The sequence below is a fragment of the Chiroxiphia lanceolata genome, chromosome 9 (genome assembly GCF_009829145.1).
Source record: "Chiroxiphia lanceolata isolate bChiLan1 chromosome 9, bChiLan1.pri, whole genome shotgun sequence".
NCBI classification, from domain to species: Eukaryota; Metazoa; Chordata; class Aves; order Passeriformes; family Pipridae; genus Chiroxiphia; species Chiroxiphia lanceolata.
The window spans coordinates 26,150,419-26,166,349 of NC_045645.1; the positions used below are offsets into that span (position 1 = coordinate 26,150,419).

A 15,931-nucleotide genomic window follows, 5' to 3' on the forward strand; every position below is an offset into this window, starting at 1 on the left:
ATTTCTATTATCTGTGCTGGCGACCTCCCCAAAACACAGCAACAGCACATTGCTCCTCGGCAGGCACAGCTTCCCCAGCACCCAAACCCTCCATTGGGTTGCCCCTTCTCCTGCTGCCTTGCCTTGAACCACCAGGAAGAGGAGCCAGTAAAAGGTGTCTTTCTGTCCTGGCTTAAAAATGTAAATATAAATAAATATATAAATATATTTATACATTTTATGTATATATACATACATACGCACAGGGGCAGGGTTCACAAACACAAGGCCAAGAGATACAAATATTCCTTTCTTTTTTTACTGACACAGTTGCAAATGAATAATTCCAGCCCAAGCTGTTCCCAGCACCAGGAGGAAGCATCACCTGAGTCCCTCCCCAGCCTGGCCGCTGGCCTGACAACACACATTAATGAATTCAGTCCACAGCCTCCTCAGGCCATGGGTTTCTGTAATTTATCCCGGTACTGCCCACCACACTTTATTATTTAGATCACCGGGGGATGCAACACCTCCAAGGCAATCTTGCCAGCCACTGAGCCCACAAAATCATAGGTTTTGATTTCAAAGGGGGTTCCCAGCAGATGCTCCCCAAAGGCAACACTTGAAGAGGAGAGACTGCATGGAAAATCCCTGATGTTGACGCCTCTGGAGCACACTGCAGAGGTGATGGCGTGCAAAGCACCACCAAGCACCCAGCACACCCAACAAGCTGGGTGTTTGCACAGCCCAGGCTCTAGCAGTGAGTGCAGACTTGGGGTGCCACCTAACTCCAGGCTGGCACTCCAGGAGCCAGGCACTGCTCACAAACCGCTTCTCCCACCGTGGGGAACACTCACCAGGCTGACTGGATCGGGATCCAGTGGATGTTTGGGGAAAGCAAAGGACGCAGATTGAGGTTGGTTTATTAGATTACGGACAGCCCCATGCAAATAGGGCCATATTGATCCGGTCTGCAAACACCTGGCTGGGAATACAAGCAGCCCCTGAGTATACAGAAGCTGCTGGAGATTATTAACCAGATCCATTGCTGTAAATCACATTACCTCCTTCCAAACCCCAACCCAGCACTGAGTCCCCCTGTGCTAAGCGCTGTACAGGGCACATCCTTGCAGCACAGGGGAGCATCACTTCTCCCTGACTGGCATGGAAAAGCCCGAAGATTCAGCCCAAAAGTGTGGAGCCTGGCAGGGGCATCCTGCTCTGGGGACCATGGAGACAGGTATGTACAGCCCACCTTCCTCACAGCAACTCCCAAAGCAAAGCATGTGTTACCAGGAGAAACTCACTGTATAGGAAAACTGCCATGGGAATGGTAAAGCAGGAAGAAAAAAAAATTTAAAATAATAAAAAGATGGAAAAAAGAAAATATAACATCTTCAGAGGCAAACTCACCCTCTGGTCCTACTGGCTACCTCGTATTTTGCATCAATTGCAAACCACCCCTGTAGTGCACAGGGCAAACAAAACAGGTTCTCTTGCCTCCCAGAGCACCCCAACTCCAAGCACAGGAAGGAAAAAAATCATAGTAAAATGTTTCCCAGTGGATTTTCAAGAGATTGTGAAACCCTTTGCAGAACTTCATTAGCAGAGAAGGCAGCAGCTCCTGGACTAGAGGAGGAACTGGGGAACGTGGTGCCAAACCAAAGGCAGGGAAGGAATCCTGTCTTTCCTCCCTTCTCCCTGCCAAAATCCCCAGCTCTGATTCAGCAGAAGCACCACCAGCAGCACAGCCTACTGTATCTCACTGCAAACAAACTCATTTGTGTTTAAACCACCACCCTACTCCCCTCAAGGATTGCTGCATGCAGTAATTTCCTTGTGACGGGGAAAAAAAAAAAAAAAGCCATGATGAAATTGTCTCAGAGTTTCTCTGCGTTTTGTTTACAACCACTGCCCTCAAACCCAGGGCCAGCACGAGCCTGCTAACAGGAATAAATCTCGCATTTGAGAGCATTTAGAAAAGCTCTGCTCGCAGACAGTCAGCGCTCCGGGGGGGGAAATCCCTCTGCAGGTCTCAAATAAGGGAACTTGAACCGGTTTTCCCAGGAGAAATTTAGGCCTGAAAGATCTTCCGAGTTTCTCGTTTGGAGCTACACGGCCCGATAACAAGATCTCTTTCCCTGGACTCGCCCACAACACTGACTGCTGCCAAGATCACACAGAGGCAAAGGGAGATGGACTGGAGAGAGACCCGTGGCAGCAGGGAAGACACACAGAGGATGCTCTGGATAGCTGCTATTTATGCCCGCATCTGGCTAACATAGATATTTTTCCAGCATGCATTAACTGAACGTGAAGATCCCTTCTCCTCCGTGCCTTGTCCGGTGCTGTGAGGCAGCAGCACCCAAAGAGCGGGCAGCCAGCACCTCCCTGCCACCCTCCTTCCCTGGACAAATGTACCCAACAGCCATCTCTATCCAAAACCTGGGGAGCCCAGTGCAAGCAAAGGCTAGGAAACTTGGGAGCGTGGGATCAAGGAGCACCCATCCCCCAGGAGCAAACAGACGGGGCAGGGAGCGATGGGACACAGCAGAGCCTCCAAGAGCATCCTCCTGCTCTGCTGCAACCACAGTGAAGTTTACTCAACATCAGGCACCCACAAAAACCAAGCCTTGAAATAAAAGCAAACAGCTTTGCTCCTGTGCTCCCCAAACTGTGGGGATTTCCTCAAGAGCGCGAACCATGTGCCAGAGCCAGGCCTGGTTTCTCCGCTCTGATAGCAGGGCTGAGAGGGAGGAGGTGGGAGGAAGAGCCCACTGCCAGCCCCATTCTTCCCACCTCCTCCCCTGGAGGATTGCAGGAGGCCAATTTTGATTAAACTAATTAAGCCCGCTCCGTTCAAAGAGCTCCAACCACATGCTACCAGGGGAGAGAAAGAAAATATGAAATTATAAAGAAAAAAAAAAGAAGTATCCCTGCAAGCACACTACTCCAAAGCCATCCATTCCCAGCAGATCCCTGGTGGACAACACCACACTGGAAGAATAAAACCCAGAAAAAGGACTCGCTGCAGTGACAGGTCCATGACCTACTGGAACATGGCCCCCTTTCCATCAGGGTGACTGGTTTCCATCCTCTCCCAGCCAGTCCCAAAGGTGGCTGCTCCTCTGGCAGTAATACAGCCCTCCACCAAGCCAAGATCTCCCAAACCATCCCTATCTTCCAGCCCCTTGCACATTCCCTCCCCTCCTTTCCCTTGAAGACATCAGCTTTCTGGAAGCAATTTAATTGGAGCTACAGAGAGGCTTCCTCAGGCAGTGTGGGTCGGCTGGAGGCCCTGCTCTCCCCAAATGTTTCACTTCCCCCCAAGGCAGCCACACCAAGGACCCTGCAGACCCTGCCTGGCTGGGAGAGAGAAGCATCACTTTTGCCTTCAAAGCCTTTCAACTGGAAGAGGAAAAAAAAAAATAGTAATAACAAATATCAAAGCAAAGGCTTCCTCCCCTTTGAAGGGCAGGAGGGAGAGCAGCCAGGCAAGGGCTGGACCTGCCCAAAGCCGAGCAGGGGACCCCGATCCTGCGGGGCTGGAACACGAGCACTTTCACGATGAGCTTTCTCAAAAGCAGGATGATGCCTTAGGTGCAAGAATTGCATTGAAATTCAAATCGGGGTGTTGAACTCTCTCCTGCGCCTTGGGAAACCTCCTCCGTGGAAACACAGAATAAGGAGGAGGGCAGGGTTTGATACCCCGGAGAAGGGCTGGGGGGGGAAGGAAAGCAAGCTGCCCCATCCTGCCCTGAGAAACACTTCAGCCAATGTACCCTGCTTACAGCACCCCAAAACCACCAGCGCTGCACACACCATGCCTGTCCTTCTTCTGCCCATGGTGGGATATTAGCTTGGGGGGTGGGGAAGAGAAGGGAGGGAGGGAGGAAGAAAAAGAAACCCCATATCGTAATTGCTATATTAAAGAGAAATAGCAGGCAAGAATAATAAGAGAGGTGTCAGAAGTGAAATACAGTAACAGACATTAAAAAAAAAAAAAAAAAAAGAAAGACTACAGTTCTGCGATGGGGGTGTTAATTGAACACAGAGCTGGAGAGAACAAAGGGGTGTTAAGGAAGAAAAGAAGGGGAAAAATCCTACCTCCTCCAAAGATCTGATTTGAGTTAAGTTTGGTGAAGATAATGCACAAGGAAAGGTAGCTAAGAGGCACCTTATATAGCTATTTTGTTCAAAATTAAAGGAAAAAAAAAAAAAGACACAACAAACCCATTATTCAACAACAATTGCACAGCTAATCAGTGCTGTCTATAAATATTCCACTTCGTAAATCCCCCCCTCCACTGGTGCTATGTACATTTTTCTTTTAATCCTGAATTCCTTCAACACAGAAGGGTGAGGAGGGTAAGAAAATAAAAATCGTGTGATTTCAAATAGAAAGTCAGGGTCTTTTTAAGAAGTAGAATTTGCCCGATGCCCTCACCTCCCCCAAATGAGCAGAGAAAGTGAAACGATGGGAAAAGCTCTTAAGGAGGAGGAATCAGATTAAATGGTCATATATCCTGTGCTCAGCCTCTCCCCGCCGGTCCCCGCCGAACGAGATGGGAGTTGGGAAAGGCTCACAGCTGAAATAGATGCTGCTGCATTTTGACAGCAGATATTTTCCAGTTTGCCATCCAAGGACCCCACGTCTGCGTACGCCTTGCCTGATTCTTCTGCTTAGCTATTCTGCTCATGCAGAGAACAGCTTAAAAAAAAAAAAAAAAACATACCAAGGGAGAGAAGAAAACAAGGGGGGGAAAAAAAAAAAAAAGCCATAAAGACAGAGCCCCTACCCCTGCCTTCAAACTTTTTATAAATCAGCAATGCAATTTCCGATTTCAATCCCTATTGAAGGAGGAATCAATTGTATTTAGGACAACAATGCCTCCCATTTCCATAATTATTATTCCAAAAAGCCAGCCAGCCATTTGAAGGCAGTCCTGCCCCTTCCCTCGCAACAAAGCGACCAACAGCAAGTGAAAACACACCAAATGAACGCCGGCAACTTCGATGTATATTTAAGCGGCAATTTTTTTGCCCCCACGTACTCCCGCTTGGATCAAACCTCTCAACTTTCAATACTTTTAAACAGACATCACCCCAAAAGCAGCAATCTCCAGGCTGCAGACAAAAGACAACTCACTGAGCTTTTTTTTTTTTTAATCATTATTATTTTTAAAAAGTGTTTATAAATCCTTTAAAATAACTGAAGAGCCCAAACGCAAAAGGGAACTCTTCGGCCAATACAGACGACCTCTTTTTCCAAGAACTTTATGGACACTTTGGGTTTGCTCAAGACAAGGTTAACACTATGAAATATTAGCCATAATGTTGCGAGAGATGGTGGTAAAGTCTCCGTAAGGCTCTGGAGTCACTTAAATCAGGCAGCGGGGTAACTGAACGCACATTTCTGCACATCATAACGCCGGGGGGGAAGATGTACACAAGCACATTCAAACACCCACCAGTGACCACAAACAATCACCAGGATTTCAAACGCGGCACATGCAAAAATCTGGGAAGCTAAATGGAAAGTGGGAAGCAAGAAGTTGCCTCAACTTTCACGCTGCTGCCCACAAGGAAGGGGTAAGCAAACGGAACCAGGCCGTACCCTCGGCCCCAGAAAAAACATAGGCGAACTTCCTCCTAGCATCGAGCCCACAAAGCAATAATTAAAATAAATAAATAAATAAATAAAAATAAACCAAAACCATCTGGCCGTTTGCTTCCTTACGAAGTGTGACTTTTGGGGATGCAGATGGGGGAGAGGGGAGGAGGTCTTTGAATTTGCAAAGTGAAGGAATTCACTGTAAACATATCTGAGGGTAGATAAACAACACTCCAAAAGCCATCTCGAGTCAACCTCTTTGGAGACCTCCACAGCGCAGCCCCGTAGCCAAGTAACCCAGGCACAACAGCAACAAATAGCATTTAAAAAAAATGTAAGACAGCCCCAGTTCACACCTGAACATCCTGATTTCCAGTAGCATGCTTCACCCTACACCATCTCTTTCCCTTTTCCTTAGCAGACAGGAATTATCCCACGTAGTCACTGTGGGTATGTACAGCTCCTCATCCCTCCCCAGCTCGCCGGGACCTCACAGCATCCCCCAAGTCACCTGGATTTTCCCACCAAGTTTAGTCCCAACAGATTCCCCATCCCCTAACTTTGAGACTGCACTGATAGCAATGCCAAACTGGGATTAAACAGCTCCCCTGACAAAAACTGTCCCTGCACAGGCAACGTACACAGCATCAAATATACATGGAAAAAAAGACAGGCAAACACGTTCTTCAACTCACACAAAATAAAGGAGAAAGAGGGAAAAGGGAAAGGAACTTGGTGGCTCCTTTTTTTGTGGAGGCACACAGGGAAACACTATAAAACCCATAAAATCTATTTCTAGACAGACTGCCCCATGTTACAGCAAATGAACTGTTCAGAGGTTCCCATACCAAACCCACTGCTTGATATTACAGGAACTCTGTAAGGAAGGACTCCTCGGGAAGGTCAGAGCCGGCCCTGCAGCTGTGAGGACTTCGGAGAGCCGAATGCCATCGGTAGGTGCTTTGTCTGGGCTACACACTGCACAAACAACGCTTAACAAAGGGGCCCCTTAGTCATTTTATATATATTGCAAGAGTCAAGTAATTGTATTTTCAATCAGCTGCTCATGCTAGGAGGTTTTATATATATATATATTTAAGAAAGGGAAAAAAAAAATAAGACCCAGTTCAGTCTTCTGAAAGCTGTTCCCCTTTTATGTGTAACTATCAATGTATATCAACTGGGTGTGCAATCATATTTATTGTCACTTTCATTCATGTCATGCCCTTGCTTATATGGCTTAGATATGAATTATTGACTGTTTCAGTCCTTGTTGTAAAGGGGGGGACGGGGGGGAGAAGTCAAGTACTTTGCAGCGTGCTAAAACAAGGCAGATAGATCGGCAGGGAAAAGCCCACGGATCAACTCTGGTCAGCTCAGAAAACCAAGAGCAGAGATGAACAATCCCTCCCCTCCCTCCAAAATTTCCACCATTTCCCCCACTTTTTTTTTTTTTCTATTAAAGAAAAAAAGAGAGATTCCAACAAATACATAAATAAGTGGTGCATGTTGCTAAATGTCCTTCCCTGAGCATCTGTTGTTTAAGATCACCCTTGATTGATGACTGCTATTTTTTAATTGTTGCTTTTAAAATTTAAATGCCCCCCTGGGATGTGTTATAAGTGTGTTAGTACATGGTAGGAGGTCTGGAAAGTGGGAAACAGCAGAACCAACGCTCTCATGCCATTAGCTTCTAAAGAAGCCTGAGAACACCCCATGCCATAAAACAACAGTACCCTAAAGTAACTAACAATCTAATATATTGCTTTCACTAAAGGCAACTGACAACTTGCTCTTACATGAGCTAGCCTGGATGATTGGCAGACAACAGCATTTTAACCCCTTCTTAAAAAAAAAAAAAAGGAAACCTTAATGTTTACCCGAATACTGATGGTAATAAAACTGTACAATTTCATTTTGTTGGGGTTATTTGCCCCACACACACTCTGCATCCAGATTTTATTTTGGTTTTTTTAAACAGTGCCATGTCCTAATGAAGAAACCAGAGCAAGACCGAAATTGCAAGGGGGTTGATTTTTTTTTCTTCTCCACAGAAAAAGCAATAAATAAAGAAAGGCTATACAATAGAAATTAAACCACAGTATTTTCCCTTCCAGACACAAACCGCATCATGCAAGTCCACTGCCCGAAGCATTAAAGACTGACGAGTTATTTCTCCCCACTTAAATACTCCTGCGTGTGGGGGGGGCACAGGGGGGCACAAACTTGGTAGAATAAAACCCTCAAAGAGCAAAAAGAAAAATAATACAGAACCAACAGCATTGATTTCCTACCTGTTTTTTCTTTGATTTCACACAAGACATTAAAAAGCGCTGGTTTCATCCTGTGGCAGTTTAAAGCATGTTTCCTGGAGAGAAAAGAAAAGAGAGGAGGGTGAGGTTAGGATGTCACCACGAGGAACAACTTTCCAAATTCAAGCCGGCTGGCGTGTGCGTGCCAGAGGTGGGGGGGGACAGGTTTGAGCCCCCTCAGCCCCAGTGCTGCAAACAGCCACCTACCCAATGCGGGGGAGACGAATAACACTAATTTAGGAATGGCTTGAAAATCGCCTTTGCCACGGAGCAGCTCCCATGGCCAGCGGGAGCCAGGCGATCTCCACGCCGAAGCCAGAAGCTTTTGGGAGCCAAGCTGGCATCAACTGTCTTATTCAATACAGAGTGAGCACTGCACTCTCTCTGTCCCCCACCTACGATATTACACTCGGCCATGTGCTTTATTAGGCTCGTTCTGTGAGGCAGAGGGAAAATAAACCCCCCTTGCCCCAGCGCTGGAAACATCCTCTGCTTAGAGCTGTCAGTTCGGGGGATTTCAGCGCCCAACTTGGAGCACAGAAACACACACGTATGGAACGAGAAACCCATTCCTCTACCTCCATGCCACTTACATCCAGCTTATTTGCAGGTGTTAAAATTTAATTCTTTACAACTGGGACAGTAAACACATTAAAAATCACAGCCGGCTGCTGTTGGGAAGGGGAGGCAATGCTATTCAGCGCCGCTCTTTTTGACTGCTGTTATTTCAGAGCTGACCGTTCTCCTGTGCGTTTTGAGGAGAGACTTTGGGGGGGGGGGAGGGTGAGGGTGGTTTTAATTGGGTGCTTTTAAAACCCACCAAGCACCCGCTGAGGCAAAGAAAAAATATCATTTAATTTTTTTCTCTCAAGCCATACGACCCTTTTAGACAAGGGTTCAGTTGTATAAAGGGCTGTTGCTATCGGGCACGGGTTACGGGATTTCTGTTTACCAACCGAAATTACACGCGAAAGACGACGTGAACATCTGGCAAACATTCACACTACTTACCCCACCACCCACAACATGTTAAAAAGATTTATATATCTGATGAAGTCTCTCAAAGGTGTATACCCTTGCAGAACCACAGTGTTCCCTTATCAGCACACCCAGATGGGCGCAGACATTTGGGTATACGCAAATCACACACATATGCTGTCGGGGCCCTCTTACAAATAATACTGGCACTTTGCATCTTCCCAAAACTTCATTGGAAAAAAAAAAAAAAAAAAAGGCAGTAGCAAAATCACCCCTGCAATAGTAGGGTGGAAGGAGGAAATGCAAAGCCAAATATTATTGATAAATAGAGTATGTTTGTCAACTCAGATATAAAAATATTTTTTACAGAAAGTACTGAGGAAGCAGCTGAAATAGACCAGCAAGGCAAACCCATAAAGCCTTCTCTTAGCTCTGTTCTGCTTCGGTTTTAGTGATTTGATTAACTACACTAAATTATCCAGGCAGGAACACACATGATTCCTGCAACTTTCCAAAGAAAGATCCCCTCACTGCCCCGGGTCTGGCCGGGGAGAAAGTGAATGATTTCCTCCTCCTCACAGCTACTCTGCCCCTGCAAGAACATAAGAAAATAAGATCAGCCTCGCAACAAGCCCTTTTAGTAAGCAGGAGCTTTACAGAAGCTGTGGAGGTGGGGAGGACGAAAGCTGTGGTTTGGGGGGTACTTTTACCCTTCTGGAAGTTCTTCATAAGCGAGTTTTGGGGCTGTGAGGAGCGTTTTTCTAGGAACAATGTATTCTAGCAATCTGCTCCAGCTCGGGGCATGAATAGCAGGGGGAAGGACACCACACCGAGAAGCTCTGCAGCCCAGAAGAGATTTCAAGCATACCCCAGGCGATTCGGGGCAACTTTTTTGTTTTAATTCCTTCATTTGGGGATTTTTCCCCCCCTCCCTTAACTTTTGGTAGCGCTTTAGAAGGTGTGTATTAGGTTCGCACTCCCTGAAGCTCAGGGCAATTCAGATACCGGCTTTTACAGCCTTATTTTTCCTTTTTAAATACATCTGCAATTAAGAAGAAAAAAAAATAAAAAAGGCGAAGCGTCTACGAGCATCTTCCAAGCGCAGAAACACGGCCTTAAAAATAACACCACTACAGGGCCCTAGGAACGAACATCATTAGCGGCCCTGAAAGCGGGGCAGCACTTCGTGGCTCTTTCGGAGGAGCCCGGAGCGGAGCCTCCCGCACGCCCAGCCTGCCCCAACCACCATCGCCCTCCGCGATTATCCCCCAGCCCAAAAAGGCTGGGAAAAGCCAGGCCCAGTTTGGGATGGAGGAAGAAGAGGGGGGCTGCAGGCGCTGCGACCCCTCGATACCCCAACGAAGTTGGGGGTGGTGGTGGGGAGGAAATGGGAAATAAAACGGATGGATATCAACCATTCTTTTCGCCTCCCTCCCCCCGTTTCTCAGCGGCAGGAGCAGCAGGACCCGGTCCCCCGGTGCGCCCCGCGGCCGGGCGCGCTCCCCCCGCCGCACAACAAAGGCCGGGCCGGGGCGCGGGGGAAACTTCCCGGCACCTGCCCCCCCGCGCTCCCCACCGCTCTCACCTGGCCTGCGCCTCGTCCAAACTCTGGTCCGTGATGGTCATGATCTGCTGTAAGATGTCTCCGATGTCCTGCTTCCTGCCTGCCTCCCCCTCCGCCCCGCCTGGTCCATCCTGCATGTGCTGGGACAGGCCCGGGTGCCCCGGCATCCCCACCCCGCTGTGCGTGTGCATCAGCCGCGGCTGGTCATCCATCGCCGGCCGCCGGCCCCGCTCCGCCGCCGCCTCCTGCCCTGGCTGCCGGGAGCGGCGCGGCTGGGCTGGCCGCCTGGCTCCTCGCTTTCTTTTCTTGCTCGCTTTCTTCTTCTTCTTTCCTCCCCCCCCTTCCTCCTCCTCCTCCTCCTCCTCCCCAGCCTCTTCCTCTTCGCTTTTTATTTATCCTTCACGCTGGCGCCCGGCTCCGCGGCGGGGAGGAAGAGGAGGAGGAGAAAAAAATGAAGGAGGGGGGAGAGAAAAAAAAAAAAGAGGGAGAAAAAAGAAAGGGGAAAAAATCCCTTTGGCTGCTGGAGGAGGAGGAGGAGGAGGAGGAGGAGGGAGGAGGGAGGGAGGGAAGGAGGAGGGAGGGAGAGAGAGGGGGGGGTTCCGGGGAAGGGAGGGGAAAACGGCGGCGACTCCAAAAGCAGGGCAGCTCAGCCCCGCGCCGGGGAGGCAGCGGGCGGGCCAGGGGCAGGGGCTGCGCCCGGGGAGGAGGAGGAGGAGGCGGCGGCGGCAGCAGCGGTGGCCGCGGCGGGGCGGCCGCCCGCGATGGCAGCGCCGGAGCTGCCGCGGCCGGAGCGCGGCGGAGCCCCCGCGCAACCGGGGGAGGGCTCCAAACTTTCCCCCACCCTGGGGCCGCGCTCGGGGCTGGCTGGGCCCCCCCTGCGCCGGGCCTGCGCGCACCGCTCCGGCCCTCGCCGCCTGCTTTTGTTCGGCTCCGGACTCCTCAAACTGGCACGGAGGAGCCCGGGGGCGGGGGGAGGAAGGGGCAGCGGCGCCGCCCGCCCCCCCGGCCCCATTGGCGGCGGCGGCGGCGGGAGGGACGGCCCGCGGGCCGCGCCGCCCCCTGCGCGCCCGCCCGTCAATCTCCGGGTTCAGAGGTGGGACGGGGCCGCGCCCCGCCCGCGCCTTAAAGCGACCGAGCCCGAGCGAGCCCGGCGCCGCGGGGGGAAGGGGCGGCCCGGGCCGGGGATGGGGGCCCCCGCCGGCCGCCATGCGCTGCTCAGCCCCTGCTCGGGCCCCGGGCCGCGGTCCCCGCCGGTCAGAGCGGTGCCTCAACCCGCCCGCCGCCCCTGGGGCTCACCGCGGCCCCCCGGCTGCTCCTAAGGCTCCTCTCAGCCCCCCACCTCCCCTCCTCCAGCCATCCCGCCTCTCCTCAGCCTTCCCCATCTCCTGTCAGCCTTCCCGACCTCCCCTCAGCCTGCCTTCCCCCATTCCATCAGCCTTCCCCATCCCCTCGGCCCCCTGATGCCCCCCGGGCAGCCTGTGTGCCTCCCCGCTGCCCCCCAGCCATCCAGCTGGTTCTGACTCCCGACGCTCTCCCGACCTCTCCCAGGAAGGAGCAGGGTCCCCCCCTCTGCTGTAGCCACCAGGGAGATCCTTCCCACTCACCTCGGCCACTGATGTCTCCTCATGGTGCTGTTTCTCTCAATAAATCTTGGACCAGAGGACCCGCTGTGGTCCCTTCTTACTTGACTGATTCTGCGGTTCTCTCCTTCCTCTTCCCTGACCCATGCAGAGCTTCCCCAAGCCCATCACACAAGCCAGCGGTGCCACATCCCACACCTGATGGCCCCTCCCCTGCCCAAACAGTGCAGGAACAGCTGGCAGAGGTCCCAAGGCCACCAAGACCACCATTCCAACCTACGTGTCACAGCACTCTGGAAAGAACAGACTTCCACAGCCCCTTTCTGCCTTCCCTGGGATCTGTCCTGTTGCCACAAAGACCTCAGTATGTCAGCAGGCACAGCCGTGGGACTGGGCTGGCCTGCAAATTTGTATACAAAAAAGAATAAATAAAATAGTTATGGTAATAGAAAAGTTTCTTGCGTGGCAAACGGCTTCATCAGATTGTCCCTTTCTCGGGATGCCAGCTCCAGGCCCCTTGTGACACAAGGGAAGATGCGCCTAGCCCTGGCTCCTTGCCCTCAGCACCATTTGGGGAAAGACCCATCAGGTTCATTGGAAAGAAAAAATATATAAGGCAATTGTTTTGCTTCCACTCTTCCTTTTTAATGAAACACTTTCCAGTGTTTTAAGCAAAACACGACTTTTAGTTTTGAAATTTCCTTTAGAACCATTAAAATGTTGTAAAGCGGTTGAAGGCGAAGTGAGATATTTTGATTTTTGTCGCTCTGAAATGTTTCACTCAACACATTCTTCGTGTGTCTTGATTTGCCAGAATTTTTCAAGGGTTTCTGCTTTCTCACCCAAGACGTATCTATATATTTTCTACTTTTTTGAAAAGGAGAAAAAAAAAAAGGGATAAAAAATATCCTTTATCTCCACGGCTCCACAGGAAATAGAACTGTATCCAAGAAACAAAGAGCCAAGGGACTCCTCTGCAGAGGTCCAAACTTTCAGACACTTAGTCATGCCTTCACTTGCTTGCTCACACACCAAGTCTAGACATTTGCTGTCTCAAACCCTGGCAGGGGTTCTCCCACCCCCGGGGGTCAGCCCAGGGTCTTTTGGGCTTGATTTTGAGCAGCTCCAAGGAGAGGCAGTGCAGCAGAGCTGAATGTGCACAGTGGAAAAGGGAGCACGTGGATGACAGGGACATTTGGGAACCATGGGATTTAGTGGCCTGCTGACCCTGCTGACCCTTGTTTAGAAGATCATTCTCCATTTTCCAAGTCATAATGCGGTGCCTCAGCACACAGGAGAGTGCAGGAGCCAGAATGTCCTTTGGGGATCTGGCATGGGTAGGGATATGTGGCACACATGGGGTTGGTGAGCCCCAGGCAGCCCCATGGCATCTCAGAGAGAGCAGGGCAGAGCGACCCGAGCAGCTCCAAGGGAAGCGTCCCAACAAAGGGCCTTGGAAGAGCTATATGCCAATGCAGAAATGGCCAGGACTGCCTCTGCTGTCTGCTGTAAAATCCTTCCTGTCAGAGATAACTAATCCTGGGGCCTTTACAACACCTCTCCTGAAAAGCACATTTCATTCCTCTGTCTCTTCCTGCCTTCCAAGTGCATGAGATTGCAATAGGTATTACCGAAAATATTCCCCGTGGGAGCCGACACTGGACTCCCTTAAAACCCAAACACTATCACCCCTCCTTCCCCAAGACACAAGTGAGCACTATGCTCTATTATCTCTACACCCACTAAATCTTTCTGAAATAAAGAATAAACATTTCCACCACACATAGTGTAAGTGTATGTGCCAAGCTGCATCGCTTCCTCTCCTCTGTGGTTATTATAAAGTGGTTTTGTTTCAATGGCGAAGCAGATGGACAGCTTCCAAGTCTGGCCTCCCCACTCCCCCCGAGTACATCTAACACTATCTTTGGTTTATCACAGATTCCTGAAGAAAATGTTTATGGGAGCCTCTTGTTTAAAATCTTGGCTCCGTCGCAGTATGATTCCTATTATTTATTAAATGAAAATCAAGCCGTTGTTAATGCACCATTACTGTGGCAAAGTGGAGCCCTTGGAAACAAAGGCCAAACACACTCTCATTCTCCGACCGCGAGGGAAGCATCCCACTGTCACCATCCCTCAGCGCTCATGCCGCCATGGAATGAGAAGCAGTTTTCTGGCCTGAGACTCCTTAAACACTTCCTTTTGCTAGGACGGCCAAGGACTCTCTCCCTTTGCTGCCCCAAACCTGACATCCCAGAGCCAGACCTCATACAGCTCCTACCTCACACCGTAGGAGGGGCTCTACTTAAGACACTTCTGTGGCCATACCCTTCCCTGTTCGCCATGACCAAATTAATTTTCCTCCCTCTTCTGTAATCTTCCTCTAAAGAAAAATTTTCCATGGAAAACCCAAAGCCCTTCCTATTTCTCAGCCCCCATAACACAATGAGCTCTGTACAGATAGCCTCCCCTGAGCTGGAGCGTGGCAGCATTTACATTCCTAACTGATTTTCAGAGGAGGTTCTTAAATTTTCCAGGAAATGTCGTGTTGCTGCTTTGAACTGATTGTTTATTTGTCAATTTAGTCATTAACCTTCTTCCTTACTCCTTTGGCTTTTGATAAGACAGAAAATGTCAAAGGGACGGGAAATAGGCTCAGAATGATTTCTCCTAGCAAAGGATCCCAATCCCCAGAAGGAAAGAGAGTTTTCTCATCAATTTAAGCAGAGATGCAGCTTCACTTCCAATGCCAGGTTAAATCAGCCTTCAGGTTTTTGCAGGGTTTGTGTGTTAGACTTTAGGAAAGCACCTGGGTCTTCTGGAGGGATCTCAACCTGCAGATCTCAAAGCCCTTTCAAAATGAGCTAAATACCCCTGACCCCAGTTAGGGTGGAAAGAGCCAGAATTAGATTCCTACTCACCCCATTCCCACCTTCATGTTCAATCCTCTGCATCACACTGACTTTGCCACGGTCGTGGTTTATCCTACTGAGAAATGCATGTCTTAATTAATATGTTGCTTATTAATATTACCTATTCATGAAAGTATTATAAATAACCCAAACATGGGTACAATCCTACAACAACAAGAGAGGGGACCAAGTTCTGTTCACACAAAAATTTGTGGTATGTATGTTATTTATTCAAATGCAAGGAACAAAATTCTTACCATCAGAAGTTTACCAAAAAGAAAAACGTCTTTTCCCAATAGCTGACATAAACATGTAAGTGCTACCAAACATATTTACATGTTTGAAATAGATGGTATAATTACAATGAGTTATAGCCAATATTCAGGCTTTCCCTGGTTTAAATGCTACCTTCTGATACAGCGCAGCACATCCTTTAATTGTGATCACGTGCTATTTCTTAGAGACTGTTGGAATTTTTTTTCCACAAAAGCGACTATAATTGAAAAGAAAATGGCATTGTTTAAAATAAATTGTCTACCCTCCTGGAAATAAACAGGTGACTTCTCTTACAGAATGCCCTATTTCTGGGAGTTCTACATCAGAACAAGCCATCTGCAAAATCATTTAGGACGTTTTTCCAGACCTCCAACTTGAATTTCAGCAAGGAAATGCAGTTTTTTGCGGACAGAAAAAAAAATTCAACAAGGATTTTGAAAACAAGTCAGGTAAAAGCTATCAGCGGAAATAGCAACAAAAGCAGTTGTAGAGTCCTTCAATAAAAGCAGGTCCATTCCAGACTCAACAAAAAGGTTTTTTTCCCCTCTTTCAACCAGCACTGATGTTCCTCAAAGGATACAAAATAGCTGTTAAATTCACTTTTATCTAGTGAGTCTCACATTCTGTGCAGTACTTTTATAAAGAGAAAGCCACATTAGAGGTACGAACTCATGACTGTATTCCATAGATTCTCCATGAGATCTCACAAGTCAAGC

At 49.1% G+C, this 15,931-nt stretch overlaps 1 protein-coding gene and 1 long non-coding RNA gene across 4 annotated transcripts in view; one reads left to right on the top strand and one right to left on the bottom strand.

Annotated features, from left to right (window-relative positions):
• Positions 1–12,255, bottom strand: part of PBX1 (PBX homeobox 1) — a 131,026-nt gene extending 118,771 nt beyond the window's left edge. For 2 of the 3 annotated variants that reach the window (XM_032696160.1, XM_032696158.1), the window contains exons 1-2: positions 10,469–10,949; positions 7,888–7,961 (exon numbers count right to left, since the gene is read on the bottom strand). In XM_032696160.1, coding sequence (XP_032552051.1) covers positions 7,888–7,961; positions 10,469–10,659 — 265 coding nt within the window. In that variant the 5' untranslated portion in view covers positions 10,660–10,949. Of the gene's footprint in view, positions 1–7,887; positions 7,962–10,468; positions 10,950–12,051 lie in introns of those variants that run through there. The other variant, XM_032696159.1, reaches the window with a different exon arrangement.
• On the top strand, positions 1,074–7,839 carry LOC116790784. The gene is made up of 3 exons (XR_004358492.1): positions 1,074–1,219; positions 6,466–6,546; positions 7,711–7,839. It is a non-coding gene; the product is annotated as an uncharacterized LOC116790784 (long non-coding RNA).
• Positions 12,256–15,931: the final 3,676 nt, after the last annotated feature.